Below are 15,896 nucleotides of genomic sequence, written 5' to 3' on the forward strand. Positions count from 1 at the left end.
CTCTTGCCCTGAGGCCAAATACCTCTCCACGAGGTGCTGCCTTTTACTCTCTTTGGAGACTAGGGCCCCTGACCTTCACCACAAAGTAGAGAAAAACAGAACTCAAAAAACAGCAAATAAAATACAAAAAGATAAGCAAGACAGAAAACAGGAATGTGTCAGGTCTAGATGGGAAAAAATACCTGAGGTTCTTTGGCTTTGGGGCATCCACATTTTTGGATTAACCTAAAGTTATACTGTACTTCAGAAGTTTGGGAAATGCACTTTCTTCCCTGTGTTTAGATGAGAAGATTAATATCACCCGTGTCTGTGTGTTTGGTACAGAACTGTTGTCAGGACATTGTTAGCCTAGCTTAGCATAAAGACTGGAAGCAGGAGGAAACAGCTAGCCTGCCCTGTTTAAAGTTCTAAAACATGCCCACTTTGTTTGTTTAGGCAAGTACATCACATTTCAGCTACAAGCAGTTAAAACAGTTTAAAAATAAAAAAACATAAAATACGAGAATAAAAGTTGTAGAAATGAACAGTTACTTAGAAAAAGAACAGTCTTCATCGTTGATTTAAAGAAGTGAGAGCTGCAGCAGAACTGCAGTTATCTGGGAGTTAGTTCCAGATATGTGGAGCATAGAAAGTGAACGCTGCTTCTCCATGTTTAGTTCTGACTCTGAGAGAAAGCAGAGCTGACCCACCTGAGGGGTCTGGAGGGTTCAGATTGTAGCAGCTGATCAGAAATAAACCATTGAGTGCTTTATAAACCAACAGTACTATTTAGAGACAGGAAGCCAGTGGAAAGACTTCAGAACTGGACTGATGTCAACCACTCTTTTGGACTTATTGAGGACTGGAGCAGCCGTGTTCTGAATCTGCCTGTACACAAACAGAAATGTAGAAATAGTTCCAGCACCTAACTTAGTAAGCTGTAGACATGTTGGGTGTATTTCTAAACCCTCGACAGAGCCGGGCTAGCTGTTTTCTCCTGATTACATTCTCTATGCTAAGCTAATCGCCTCCTGGCTCAAGCTCCGTACTTAATGCAAAAATGTGATCTTCCCATGGAACTCTCGGAAAGAAAGCAAACGAGCGTAAACCCCAAATGTTGACCTGTAATCAAGGACCTGAGGCACTTCTGTTCTTTTAAATCACTCCTCTAAGTGTCTGTTCAGCCAAATTACAAAAGAACATATTTACTGATTTATCATTAGTGGTAAGTATGATTTGGGGGAACTGCCACTTGAACATTTTTGATTTAGTAACTTGATGTGATTTAGCCTTAAAGAGCAGAAAGACAAACGATGAAAGCGCTCGCTTCGGGCAAAGACGGAGAGAATGGGAGGGAAGGTGCATTCCTCAGAGGTCTGTGTTAATGTGTCAGGACAGAGAGAGAGATGAGTCATGAGTGGGTTCAGTGGGTTTCAGATCAGGTAGATAACACACCTTCACCCACCTGCAGTGACCCAACAACAACAACCGCTTACAGCTGCGGCTGATTCCACATTTTTACACTTAGTTTGACATGACTGATGTTAATGCAGACAGGGCTTGAAATCACAAACAATCACCAGCCAACATGGCTAGTAGATTTTCAAAGTTACCAGCCAATCAGATTCTCCACTAGCCAAATGTTTGTTTGTTTTTTTCCCTAACTAACAAGCAGTGTTGCCAGATAAAGATTACGTTTACAAGCCAAACACACACAAAACCGGCCAAATTTCTTGGTGGAAAACAGACCAATCTGGCAACATTTCTGCAGCTGGCCTATTCAAACAGATGCAGTGTTGTCCGCTTCATTCATGACCAGCCAAATTGGATGGGGGTAGTGCGTTTAGGTTGCGGCTGGGGGTTTGCCGCATGGGGGACACGCAAAAAAATGCAGCGGGCCCGCGGCGAAAAGTTGAGACCAACTCAACTTTTGGAGAAATGCAACCCCACGTCACGCTGCGGTGGCCAATCATGTAACTGGAGATCAGACTGGTCGGTGTGTTTTGAGCTATAGTTTGAGGCGGTGTGAGAATCAGGAAACAGGAAACATCACTGCCTCTATCTCTGCCACACGAAAGTTTTAAAACACCAAACACAAGCCCTGATCTGCCTGTGAGTTTGTGTAATAGCTGAATGTTTTCCTGCAACAACAAAGCACTCACTCCGTCTCGCTCGTCTTTTTCTTTCTTGTTTTCTTTCTTTCTCTCTCTCGCTCTCTCTCTCTCTCCTGGGAAATAAAGCTTCCTTCAAGTGAGGTCGGAAACAATTGAACTCTATAAACGATCTGACTGAAAACCGTAATTGTGAAATATAAAGTCTACTTGTCCTCTGTTGGGGGGTTTAAGAACACAACAGGACCGCACACAAATGGGCCGTTTCATTGACACCCTCCCACCCCCACCGTCGCACCACTCTGAGGCAAATCACCAGATTGCTTTTTTTGGTCTGAATGCCCCGTAAAGTATGGTGGAGGTCGTCGTCCTGTAGGATTGATGGTGTGTGTTTTCCAGGTGGTTCCCGTCGGCAGGCCAACGGCACTCCTCTGAAAGGCTTTGTGAGGCCAGAGGAGCTTCTGCAGGGCAAGGTGAGTAGAGTACTCCAGTCGGAGTAGCTGTGTGTGAGAGTACTCCAGTCAGAGTAGCTGTGTGTGAGAGTACTCCAGCCGGAGTAGCTGTGTGTGAGAGTACTCCAGTCGGAGTAGCTGTGTGTGAGAGTACTCCAGTCGGAGTAGCTGTGTGTGAGAGTACTCCAGCCGGAGTAGCTGTGTGTGAGAGTACTCCAGTCGGAGTAGCTGTGTGTGAGAGTACTCCAGCCGTAGTAGCTGTGTGTGAGAGTACTCCAGCCGTAGTAGCTGTGTGTGAGAGAGACGCCTGTTAAACCACCTCGCTCTCTGTTGTTAGGACTCAGAGGCCATCTACCAGTGGCTGTGTGACTTCCAGCTGGAGCAGTACACATCCAACTTCATCAGTGCAGGATATGATGTACCCACCATCAGCAGGATGACCCCTGAGGTATGTGTGTGTGTTACAATTACAAGCATTTTAGCATTAATGATTTATTAAAAAGTAGATCCATTGTTGTTATTGTTGATTGTGTTTCCTAATTTGCTTCTTTATTGATTTACAATACTTTTGTCTGCTATGCACTTTCACTTTACTGGTAATGTCTTACCACCTATCTCCATACGTAGTTTCCTGCATTGATAATGCATAATGCATGGTGCCATATTGTAAATCAAGACCAATGCATAACTAAGAAGAAATGTGGCATTTTTATTAACTTCCTGTGTTATGTGTGATGTGATATATACACATATGAATGTTAATTGTACTGTCAATCGGCAATATATGAATGATGAAATTCAATTGTTTTGATAGTGTCAAATCCAACAGAAGTTATCTCAGGACACTTGACAGATAGAGAAGGTCTAGAACACACTATAATTTACGGACCCACAACAATTCCTCCCCAGAGCAAGCATTTGGTGCGACATAAAATGTCATCTTGTGTTTTTTTTGGTTGAAGTTGAATATTCACCGGTTGCCTACGTGTGTTCTGTTCTTTAGGACCTGACCGCCATCGGAGTGACCAAACCAGGCCACAGAAAGAAGATCTCAATGGAGATTGGCAAGCTGAGCATCCCCGAGTGGCTGCCTGATTACATTCCTGTGAGGAAACCCCTCTAAAGTCCCACTCGCATGTTGATGTCCTAACAGTCATGAAACGCAGCTACTTCTCTTGGATTTGTTGTAAAACTTTTGAACCAGTAGTGTCTAACCGTGTGGTCGTGGTCACACTGCCCATACTGCAATTAAAGCTTTAGTGCGTAACTTATTTGTAATAATGGACGTCCGTTACATTCAAGCCATTGCCAAATGAGTTGCTACAAAGTTATTAAGACGTTTGGCTCTGGGCGCCTGGATAGCTCACCTGGTAGAGTGTGCACCCAGATTCAGAGGCTCTGCCCTCGACGCAGTGGCCCTTTGCTGCATGTCATTTCCCCTCTCTCTCCCCTTTCAGGTCTAGCTGTGGTGTGCGCGATCACTGAAGGCTTGTGTCTAGTGATGGTCAAATGAAGCTTCGTGAACCACTGTCTTTATTTTCTGAGCTCACTAGATGGCGCTCTCTGTTCAACAAAGGGTTGAAAACACACTGAATTGCCATTCCTTTAACATTTTTCTTTGAACAGAGAGCGCCATCTAGTGAGCTCAGAAAATAAAGACAGTGATTCGCGAAGCTTCATTTGACCATCACTACTTGTGTCCAGTGGATGCAACACAGTGTTGTTGTCATTACTTAGAATTCCTCATGGGGGAGACAAACTATGCACTATAGCTTCAAAACCAGCAAAACACAACATCCAGGATAATTCTGACTTCCGTTGTTTCCGTTCTTTTGTTCCGTCTGTGTCTCTCAGTCGGAGCTGGGGGAGTGGCTGAGTGTGATCGGACTGCCTCAGTACCAGAAGAGACTGTGTGACAACGGCTACGACTCCATCACTATCGTCAAAGACATCACCTGGGAGGACCTGCAGGAGATAGGCATCACCAAACTGGGTGAGGAATCAGACCGGACTTCTATGGCATGTGCTGTGGATGTCCGTGGTTTTCCCCCAAAGGATGAAGCGGTTCCATTTTGGACCGTTTACTCTTCATCCTCTTCAAATCCAAATTCAAAAAAAGAATTTCGACATACTTTGTAGCACAAGAAAATTAGCAGTATCGCTAAGCGGGATGATTACTTTAAAGCAACACTGTAACATTTGAAAGAAGAAAGAACAATCTTCCTTGAGAAAATACCGTAAATTTTTTAATTCCTACGCAATGAAATGCAGCCTCCATCAGTTCAGTAAAGTCAGGGCACCAGTAGCTTATGGTGGCTAATGTTAGCAAACGTTAGATAAACGTTGCTGAGTCAGTTTGCTGACTTGATAACTCTTTTATATTGTGCCTCAACACATGCTGGTTTCACCTCATAGCAACATCATTTGACACAGATCAGGTGAGACCTGTAGCACGCTGAGGGGCCACGCAAACAGAAGAAGAAGTCGTCGTGGTCCGGGAGCCAGGTCACGCCCACCTTGGGATAAAATAGCTTTTCTTTAGTGTTGGTGTGCGTCGACACTGGGGAATGAGACGGGGGCGTATCCTGACGTGTCGTAGAACACTGTCAAGTTAACAAATTAGTCTGAGTTAACTATCCAATGAGGAAGAACCTGAAATGTAGTTGAAAGCTCTAGAAAAAGCTAGTAAGTGGACTTCCTTTTGAAAGGTCAAGAAGAAGGAACTCTCACATTCAACCAAGTTGTCTGTAAAGTGTGTTCTGTGTTTCAGGCCATCAGAAGAAGCTAATGTTAGCGGTGAAGAGGCTTTGTGACCTGCAGCGCTCTCGCAACCATGCCGACGGAGCCGGAGGCGGGACTCTCCGCCCTAAGCCCCCCGCCGCCCTGGAACTGGTGGCAATCGAACACATGCCGACACACAGTGTGCACGCTCACGCTCCTCCTGACGACTGCTGCCCCTCCCCTCGCACCCCTAGGGCCCTCCTCTCCTTCCAGGACAGCGAGTTGAGCGCCGAGCTGCAGAGAGCCATGACGGGCAGGGCGGGCGGAGGCGCTGCCGAGGCGTTCGCCATCAGGGGCGTGCCCTCCGCAGCAGCTGTATCTGCTATGTCGCTCAGTCAGGAGAGCATCAGCGTGCGGTCACGGGGATCAGGGAATTCGGGGAATTCTGGAAATTCAAATTCAGGATATTCTCAAGATCACCAAGCTGCACCGTGTTCAGCCAAGATCTCCAGCCGGTCGGAGGAGAGTCTGGGGGGTGGTGCGGGGGAGGAGGCCAAGGGTGGAGGAAGCAGTCCTGCAGGTAGAGGTAGACAGAGACCCACAGAGATGTGGGAGAGTCACTCTGCCACCCCCAACAAACCCTTCTCGCCCCTAACACCTCCGCTAACCCCCAGCAAGATGCCTCGCTTCGCCTACCCGGCCGTCCCACCCAAGGCCAAACACCTTCAGTCCCCTCACCGCCTCTATCAGCCCAAGCACCATCCGCCCTCCTCCCCTTCCTCTCCGTCGCCGCTGCCTTCCCCCACACAGAAGGCTTTCAGTTACCTCCACGCGCAGGCAGGAGGTGTCAACGGGGGTCCTTGGGTGCTCTCCAAACCTCTGCCCGGAGCGGTCCCTGTGCTGGGACCCCGGCCTGGGCAGGGCCCAGCTGATGACACCCAGAGGGGTTCGCACAAAAAGCGAGCCCAAAGCCTGACTCGCTACGCTCTGTCCGACGGCGAGCCGGACGAAGATGACGACCTCACTCCCCCCTGCACCTCTGCCTCCTCCCCGGCCGTGCCCTCCTACGCCACCCTGTCCCGCAGGCCGGGACGTGGCCACACGAGCGCCACGGGGACCCAGCGCCACATCAACCGCAGCCACTCGTTCGCCGTGCGATCCCGCCGCAAAGGCCCGCCCCCGCCGCCGCCCAAGAGGATGAGCTCGGTGAGCGGCAGCCCGGCACGCCAACCGGGAAACGGGAAAGTGGCGGAGCCAGAGGTGAAGGGCGGGGTGGAGATGGAGGGCTCAGGCAGCGTGAGGAGCATCGCAGCCAGGCTGGAGGGGAGCAGCAGCAGTCCATGCAGGAGGATAGATATACCACCAACTCATGTTGCAGTTTCACCGGTTTTCATCCCTGTTTCCTCCCCGATTCCACATGGGATGACTCCTCACATCGTCCTACAGCACTCCAAACCGGTCCCTGCTCTGGGCCTGGGGGGCCTGAGGAGGACAGGAAGTGAGAGGACAGAAGAGACTGGCAGACAGAGAGGTGGAGGCCCAGAGGAAACCCTTGAGAAAGCCAGGAGAAGCGAAAGAATGTCAAAGAGTGCTACTGCATCTCCAAGGCATAGCTCCGGGGAGCACCTCCCTTTCGCTGAAGAAGGCAACCTTACTATCAAACAGCGGCCCAGGACAGCAGCTAACACCCTCGCAGATGCTGAAGTGAAGGCTCCTCCAGAGCCTCCAGGCCAGACCCCCAACAGCCTGGAGCTCCCAGAGTTCAATCTGAAAGAGTCTGACACGGTGAAAAGACGACACAAACCCAAAGACAAAGACTCGTCGACACCTGAGGAGGCTATGTCCCCCAACAGAGACTACAACCGCCCGCAGGCCAACAGTCTCCACACACCTGATGATGTCAGGGTGCTGAGCGATGATGACTCTCAGAGGCCGGGGAATATGTTCCAAAGAGTAGGCTCCATGGGAAAAGGCCCCAAGCCACCAGTGTCCTCGAAACCTACCAGTCCTCTCAAACAACCGCCGAACAGCAAACCAGCAACCCCCCAGAAAACGGTCTCTTCAGTACCAGCTGCACAAACAGCCATTCCTAAACTGACCAGCATACAGATTCACACAGTTTCCCAGAGGCTGGGCGGCAGCATTCACACACAGACATGTGTAGCCAGCCACAAAGCCGTGAACCCACAGACAGAGAGTCCACAGAAAGCTGGTGCTTTGTCTGGACCGAGACTCTGTCAGCCCAGCATGGTCTCAGCATCAACAGCAGGTAACGTTATTGTGGTAGACATTCTAATACTATCAACTTACAAAACTTTTTCTGTGAATAAATGCCATCAACCTGCCAGCTGTCCTGATCTGGAATAGTGTCATTTTTCTTGTCTATGCTTATGTGTTGTATTTCTGTAGCTTATTTAATATTTTTCTTTTAAAGCCATCCACCTGCTTAGGGACTGCTGATTTTTCATCAGCAGTCCCTAAGCAGGTGGATGTGCCTGCATGGCTAAATCTGGCACATTTACATGTTGGACTCTGGCTCATGTGGATTAATGTGCGTTGTCCCTTTTAAATAAATCTAAAAAAATCCAAATTTGCCTCATTAAAGAATAATATTTTGGTCAAAATGGCTCTGTTGGCTCTAATTAGACAGTGTGGTGTTGAACTGCTCCATGTGGAAGATGATTGAGACGAGACTTCTCTTATGATTTGACACTATGAATAAAAATGAAATTGAATTGAACTTATTGTCCCTCAGGACTGAACGTCACCGTGGTCCAGAGCGTTGCGTTCGCTGCTCCGTCCTCCCCAGCGCGGGCCCCATCATACCCCACCTCGGCGCCCCCGGCCCTGGCCCCAGCTTCGGCGGGGAGAGCAGCAACACCTCTGGCCGGGGCCGCCGGTCTGGAGGAGCTGGCTCAGCAGAGGCTGGAGCAGACCAGTACGTCACTGGAAGCTGCTCTCAAAGTGGTGGAGAACAAACTGGCCCAGGGGAGCAGTGTGGACAGGTACGCACTACTCTACATGGCGGGGGTGTGGAAGGTTAACTGTAATTTAGATAACCAACCATGAATTGTTATCATAAGTTTAAATTTGTATCTGGTTAAACAGGGGATTTAACTCTTTTAAAAATGTTCCATCTCTGTAGGTATCTTTCCATAATGTTGTCAGACACTTAGAATAATAATCAGCAGCAAAAACAGAACTTTTAGTGGACGATAACTGACGCTGTACATTTGTCCTGTAGGGTTACATTGCAGACCGGTTCACAGCTGCCGGTTACGGCGTTCTTCCTCAACACTGGACCAATTTCAAAGATTGTTGTTCCCATCAAAAACAAAAACATAGTGACATGGGGTCCAGGTTGATAAAAAACAAAGTTACCCTTGACATTGAAGCTGCTCACAGACAGTTGGAGGGGCGAGGGCAGTACAGCATGACACATCGATACACCAGGCGAAAGAAGAAAGAACGTTTTTATTTTGGACATAAAGAAACGAGATTTTTCTGGCTTCATGAAGTTGTCAGTCAGTACCATTGACTTGTATACTAAGTACTACACTTGTTTTTCAGCACCATTGCTTTGAGCAACCTGAGTCGAGACACTGCGTCAGTAGTAACACAGTCCTGTCTGTTTCACAGCGGCAGCAGCAGTACGGTGAAGGCAGCAGGGAATATTCTAGATGACATCGGCAACATGTTTGATGACCTGGCTGACCAGCTGGACGCCATGTTGGAGTGACATCCTGAACTCTGCCTCACAGCGCTCCTCTCTCAGGAGACCAAGAGACAAAACATGGGCAATTAGAATCCCGCCAGAGGGAGATGGAGACCAACCGGTGAGGCTGTACTGCCGCCTACACATGATACGCGGCAAAACCGCGAGGTAGGGCGCAGAGCAGAGAGGCAAACGAGGCGCAGGAACGTTCTGGAATCGGTTGCGCCTTGAAAGGTCAGCGGCAACTGGGTCAAAAATGAAATAATTTGAACTTTGAGCGCACAGCAGCAATTCCGAGCGGTGCGACACCAAGGGTAGCACTGCGCCTAGTCTCGCATTGCCAGAGCTTCCTCCACTGCGCTGTGGAACATGTGTATGTTCAAAAGTAGTTTTAGTCGTGCAACAGAAAACTCCGATTGGACAGATAGTCTAGCTAGCTGTCTGGATTTACCCTGCAGAGATCTGAGGAGCAGTTAACCATAGTCCTCACAAATCCACCAGAGTTTAGGACGCCAACACAAAGGAAGAGGAAGATGGCGGACATCCGGTTGGAAAAAAAGGGACATCTGGCTAAATTTCCGGAGCGGTGCCGCCCAACTAGGCGCAGCGCTACACTTGGCGACCATTGCCGCCATGCGACGCCAAGGGTAGAGAGCAGAGTTACCGCGGATCACGTGTAGGCGGCTTAAGAGCAGAGACGGTCTTCATGACTCAGGATCAAGCGATAAGGTACAGAGATACTTTATTCATCCTCGGGGGGGAAACGTGCTCATTTGAGGATTTCCCGCACAACTCTTCCTCCGTATTGCCCAGTTTTTCGACGCGAGCACTTCGCCTTAGGACACACACCTGGGAATGTTAATGGAGCAACAACAAGACGTCTGTGTTCAGTATATTATCATCACCAAAGGGAATGAGGGTCCATTTTTATTTATGTTACCTGTAAATGTATCGATGAGTCTATGGTGGCGCTGTGTATGTGTGTAGTCAGATAACTTTATACTGAGTATATTTATACTTCTATATGTTTGTTTTTTTAACAAATGGACTTCCTATTGACTGTTTAAATCATTCTATACTAGCATAACTGTGTTATTTATATATATATATATATATATATTAGAGATGCACCGATTACATTCTAGGCTGATTCCAATTTTCTTTGAGTTAGGCCAGCAGATACCTATTTTAGCAGATTCCGATTTCATTTTCTCTAACCACTTTACAGCACATGCAAATATTTATTTTCTATCTTTTCTTTAATAGAGCATGTTGCACAGAACATAGAAAAATGTTTGAAGAGATAATGGATCACTATAAAATAGAATTATATAAATTACTCCTGGCGTGGGAAATTCACACACATCTAAAGTGCAATGTCAGAACCATTTCCTTCTTTTCACATCCAATATCACACTAAAATAAATTAGATTTTGGTGTCGTCCCTCCACGCTCTACTTTTTCCTTGCAGGTGTTGCATATTGCAAACTTGTTATCTTCTGCACACACGCTGAAGAATTTCCAAACAGCTGACATGTTGCAGGTTAATTCACGAGGTTCCCTACATGTGCGAGAATAGCGCCGACACGCGCTTCACACCGCGAGCGGGTACACGCGACACACGGCGGAGAAGTTGAGAGAAAGGAAAAAGAGACCGTGCTGTCGCGTCCGTGTGAGCATGCGTCCTTGAGAACTGTAACTCGTATAACTTATGTTGTCAGTTAATTGTAGCGTTGAGCGGCATGACATCAGCACGTCAGACTGACCTGCCGCTCGCCGGTCATGGCCAAGCACATGAAAACCGCGCCGTTTTGGTCACCGGCCGGTCTATCGGTGCATCTCTAATATATATACTTTGCTGCTTATTGTTTATAACATGGGGGAAATATTGCTTGTTGTATTTAAAACAGCATATTCCTGATATGATTTGACATGTTTTTACCAAAGTCTTTTATTATGGACACAAAGTGAGGAAACGTTCTCCCTTTAAAGGGTTATCGTCAGTGCAAAGATGTGTATCAGGGGTGACAGCTGGCCTCAGGGTGCTGTGACGTGGATGCACTGAAAATGTGCTGCTTCCAAAGAACGGGAGATGCTTTTAAACATTTCAACAGCGGCCTGTTCCAAAGCATTTCAAGTCTGAATAAGTATTCAGTATTCAGTATTTCAAACACTGTAAAGGCACAGATATATTTGCTTTTAACTACGCGTTTGCCAATGTAAGATAGCTGCCACGCTTATCCTGCGTTCCTTTGGAGCGTAGGTTATCTTCAGAAATGAAGGTGGGGGCAGCATATCATCTGACAGGCAGGTTAGCAGCTGTTCCTCGTTCCAGCCCAGGAATATGTTCCGGTGTCGGCCGGTGATGATACGGCCCCGATCTGCCCCCTAGTGGATATACGTTTAATCCTCCAGATACACGCAGAATACGCAGACAAGTACGTGAACAATGCTGTTCATGTCGCAGCCGCTTGTCTACATGTACGCATTGCTTAAAAGCAAGTATATCGGGGCCTTAAGAGATTGGGAGTCTGGAGTGGAATAATTAAAGACTTTTACATGCTTAATCATAATTAACAAATAAAAAATGGATGCATTTTTAAAATGCCATTGTAAATTTAGACTATGCATTATGTTTAGAAATGGTCCGCTCAGAGGAGCTTGCTGGAGCCCGTAGTTTCCTGCTTTATAATTGACACTTATCATTTTGTGATTGCTTTGATTTAAAGACGTGTAAGCTAAAACCCATGAGGCAGCAGCAGGAGCTCTGATTGGCCAGACTTGTGGCAGTATATAGTAGCAGTGGACCAGTCAGCTCCACGTGTTGCTTTTTGGATGGACTTGCTGCTTACACACCTTCCAAAAGTATAATATGCAACTGTAAATGACTCGACCCATGTTCTATACGTTGAGTTGTGTACTTTATCCCAAATGTTTTCCAACAATGTTCCAACCCAGAGAAATCTGTCATTTTATTCACGGTAATGGTCGGTAAAATTTGGCTGCCTGTCGAAGGCATCATTTAACCTTTGACCTCTCTAGTTGCTCTAACGTCCGTCAAAACACAGAGACACCAGGGACACGTTCAGTCTCTAAACGCTGTGCACCATGTTGTTACGGTTTCCGTGTTGAAGAACACGTTTCCTCTGAACGGTGCGAAGCGGCTTTGAGTTCAGTTTTCTCTGGTTTGGTGGGCGAGTCTCTCGTTTATTGGCTGTGTCCCAGGTGATAGCCAATCAGCAGAGACGAGTCTGTAAACTCGTGGTAATAAAAAGGCAGAGCGCTTGCGCGCACAACAGGGTGTTCAACGCACCCCCGTTTCAGTCTAAAAAAACATTTTGTTGGGGCTGAACGTGGCCCAGATGATAGATTAAAGAGTAAATCATACTGTCACAAAATTATACCCAGTACCAGTAGTAATACATAATTTTTTCATTGATTACATGCCACTTTGCAACACAGTAGTAAGACCGAATGTATTGATATTTCAATATTTCGATCCTGCTTACTACAATGTGCTACGTTGACAAGTGGCTCATGCTAATGCTTGATGGCTAAACCACAACGTTATTACAACGTTCAGCACACTCAAACTTATTTTCAGTATGACTGTTACGACCACGGTTAACAGCGGCCACGATTAAATTCACCACGCAGCGTTAGCTAACGTTACAGTAGCTGTTTGGGTAGTCGACTCATCTAATGCTAAGCTAGCATGTTAACATTACATTAGCTAATGTTACAGTAGCTGTTTGGGTGGTCGACTCATCTAATGCTAAGCTACCATGTTAACATTATGTTAGCTAATGTTATAGCACCTGTTTGGGTAGTTAACTCATCTAATGCTAAGCTAGCATGTTAACATTACGTTAGCTAATGTTACAGCAGCTCTTTGGGTGGTCGACTCATCTAATGCTAAGCTAGCTTGTTAACATTACGTTAGCTAATGTTACTTGCAGCTATTTCATTAGAATGAAATGACATAACCTGAATAAATGTGACTGAAGGGAACGTGAGTAAACCGTTAATAGATGAACTTGGGGTTTCTCAAATGGGGATACTCGTACCCCTACCCCAGCAGCTGTTCCATACCCCAGCCCAGGAATAGCTTTGGGTGTCGGTACCTAGGGGTGCTTTGGAGTACTGCAGAGGGTACGTGAGATTCTTTTTAATGTTCCCTTTAAAAAAATATCAGTCATGCAAAAGTCCTAAAATAATTATACACCATAGTTATGAATGAATTTAGTGATTGTAAACATTTAAAATGTAGCGTTTAAGTTTAAGCGCAAGTTTCTTTAAAGCTAGGCATGCTTTTCTACCCAAATAGTTTTGTTCTGTTTAGGGGGTACTTAGATGAAAAACATATTTCAAATGGGGTACATTATTAAAAAATAGTTTGCGAACCACCACATTAACTCGTCCGTGAACATGATTTCTGCCTGAGTCGCGTCAGAAACCTTTTCATTGGCTATGTTGGTGTTTAACAACGAAGACAGCAACTCCCAGGATGCAACTCCCAGGATGCCGCGCTAGTTCACAACGTCCTCAGAGTCCATCTTTTGTTGTGCAGAAATTCCACTCTGGGTTTAAATAAAAGGGTCGTCTTTACAGTAAATTGAAGAAATCCCCAAATGGAAACTGTAAATGTTAAAGCAGGAAGCTACAGATAATTTAAAGCGAGAATAAGAGAAAATAGAACTATTGGCAATCTTTTTGATTATTTGTTTTACCCTGGTTTTCATGCATCATTAAAATGATTCCAGCACGCTCCAGACTCCGTTGAAGAGCAGCGACCTCTCCCAGCTTAACTCTGGCTTTATGGTCTTATTTGTTCCTTTTTTTTACTGCTGCAATGAATTCATTTCCCATCGGGACTCAATCACTTCTTCCTATCTCATTAAACATGTTACTATGGATGTGTTTGGTGCATATGATCGGCTGTTTGCTCTGCCACACAAACTCATAGTTGATTGATAAACGTATTTAACAGCTTTGTGAGATCATTTATTCAGGATCTTTATTGAAGCCAGATATCTCAAAGAGATCATGAATTGAACTTAATGCTTTTTTTTTTCATTTACCTATCCCTCTCTCTTTATGCACCTTATAAAGTATTTGCCGCACAGAAAGATGCGTTATTAACTCATCCGAGTCCACTGTCAGCCATTGACCAAATGCCCAACTACGCTGACTGTGTCTGTCTGTGAGCCAACGTCTTTCAATGAGGCCGGTAAAGAAAAGCCATCTTTAATCCTACGTTTGTCCTTACGAACTCGTGAGTTTTTAAACGGCCCTTTAGAAAGTTCTTCCCAAACCTTTGCAGCGAGAAGATTTAGGTGAACTGTAAAAAAGAAATTGTGGATTATGATGTTCAAGGCATAAAGTTCAAGCACTATTGATTCCTCTGTTCTATTTTGATGGATGCCTGTTACTTTTTATATTTCCATTCTGTATCATCCTGGAAATCATTAAAAGGAGAATTTGTACTGCGAGTGTTTGTCCACGTGTTTACAGATTTTTTTTTTTTTTTTTTACTGCAGTCAAATGGACGGACGGGAGTAGATGAGTGTTTTTGGCCTCTCTGGCTTCCCATAGTTTCACCCTTGGTGATGCAAATTGTTAAAGCTAAAGTGCAGAACGGACTTCACACAGTGCTGACTCACGCAGTATGTCAAGTCTACCTGTTATCCAATACCTTGACAGGCAGGAAGTGAGGAGAAAATCACAGCGATGCAGTTTTATTTCTTTTTTTTTTGTTAGGAATCCCACTGCTTCTCTTCAGCACGTCCACTGTTGGTGTAATTACTCGGACTGCCAGAGGAGGAGACCAAAGTTCTGCACTCAGCTTTACAGTGCTCATATTATGCTTTTTGGCTTTTCCCCTTTCCTTTATTGGGTTATATATTCCTTTTTGGTGTTTGTTATAAGTTTACAAAATGAAAAAGCCCAAAGTCCACCACCCCAAAGGAACTTACCATCTCCAACAGAAAACACTGTTCAAACAGCTCTGTTGCTCTGTAGTCCAGCCTTTACTTCAGAGACAAACGTGGTCACTATGGAACACACATTGCCGACTCCCAACAAAGATGGAACAGAAGTGAGATGTCTCACTCTGTAGCTAAAACAGAGAGCTCAACACACAGGGTGAAAAGAGGAGCTGCAGCAATGTGCAGTACAATATGGTGTTTTTTGAAAATGAAATCACAATAGGCTCGTTCGAGATGAGCCAGATCTGCGCAGAATCGATCACCGGCGATCGGCGCCCAATGCATGCCGGTTAGATTTGTGTCCGACTTGATCCCGACTTGCTCTGACGTCATGCACACGTGGGCAACAATAATCTCACGAGACCAAGGCGGCCGCAGTTCTGGGGACGAGTACGCGCGGTTGCTTTCACCAACTGCAAGAGCCAGGCGGACGCAGGTGGACCCAGGGCATGCTGGGAAACGCCGGCCTCTCAGCTGATCAAACAGCTGATTGGTTCAGAATCGACTCAACATGACGTTTTATATAAACTTTTTATTGATTTTCAATCGGAGGGATTTTAACTGTGATTTGTCTGATTTAAAAGCTTATTCTGTACAGAACACATGTTGTGTGGCTGATAGTTACGTTTAAAAGTCAGAGAGACTAAATCTGTTCAGATTACGGATCATCTACAGTCTGTTGTTTATTAAAATCAGCAACAGATCGCATGTAGAGAATTTTGACAGCTACTTTGTCATAATAAAAACAACTGGAGACTGTGTAGGAGCTGATATAGGGGTCTGATAACATTTTATTAAATCGGAATCGGACCACCGTGTTTCTGTCACTTCCTGTTCAGCCTGAAGGCTGCTGGAGTCAGCTGGAAACTGTCCGACTTGAGAGCGGACTTTTGTCACCGCCCCCTGCTGCTGCCGCCTGCTCTCGTCTACT

At 46.0% G+C, this 15,896-nt stretch overlaps 1 protein-coding gene across 3 annotated transcripts in view; it reads left to right on the plus strand.

Moving 5' to 3' along the window:
- The window catches only part of LOC120551301 (caskin-2-like), a 93,929-nt gene extending 83,804 nt beyond the window's left edge, over positions 1–10,125 (plus strand). For all 3 annotated transcript variants that reach the window (XM_039788607.1, XM_039788608.1, XM_039788609.1), the window contains 7 exons: positions 2,490–2,563; positions 2,880–2,990; positions 3,546–3,647; positions 4,397–4,535; positions 5,313–7,532; positions 8,019–8,268; positions 8,903–10,125. In XM_039788607.1, the coding sequence (XP_039644541.1) occupies positions 2,490–2,563; positions 2,880–2,990; positions 3,546–3,647; positions 4,397–4,535; positions 5,313–7,532; positions 8,019–8,268; positions 8,903–9,002 (2,996 nt within the window). In that variant the 3' untranslated portion in view covers positions 9,003–10,125. The remainder of the gene's footprint in view (positions 1–2,489; positions 2,564–2,879; positions 2,991–3,545; positions 3,648–4,396; positions 4,536–5,312; positions 7,533–8,018; positions 8,269–8,902) is intronic.
- The last annotated feature ends 5,771 nt before the right edge of the window (positions 10,126–15,896 follow it).

This window comes from Perca fluviatilis, chromosome 21 (genome assembly GCF_010015445.1).
Source record: "Perca fluviatilis chromosome 21, GENO_Pfluv_1.0, whole genome shotgun sequence".
NCBI lineage: Eukaryota > Metazoa > Chordata > Actinopteri > Perciformes > Percidae > Perca > Perca fluviatilis.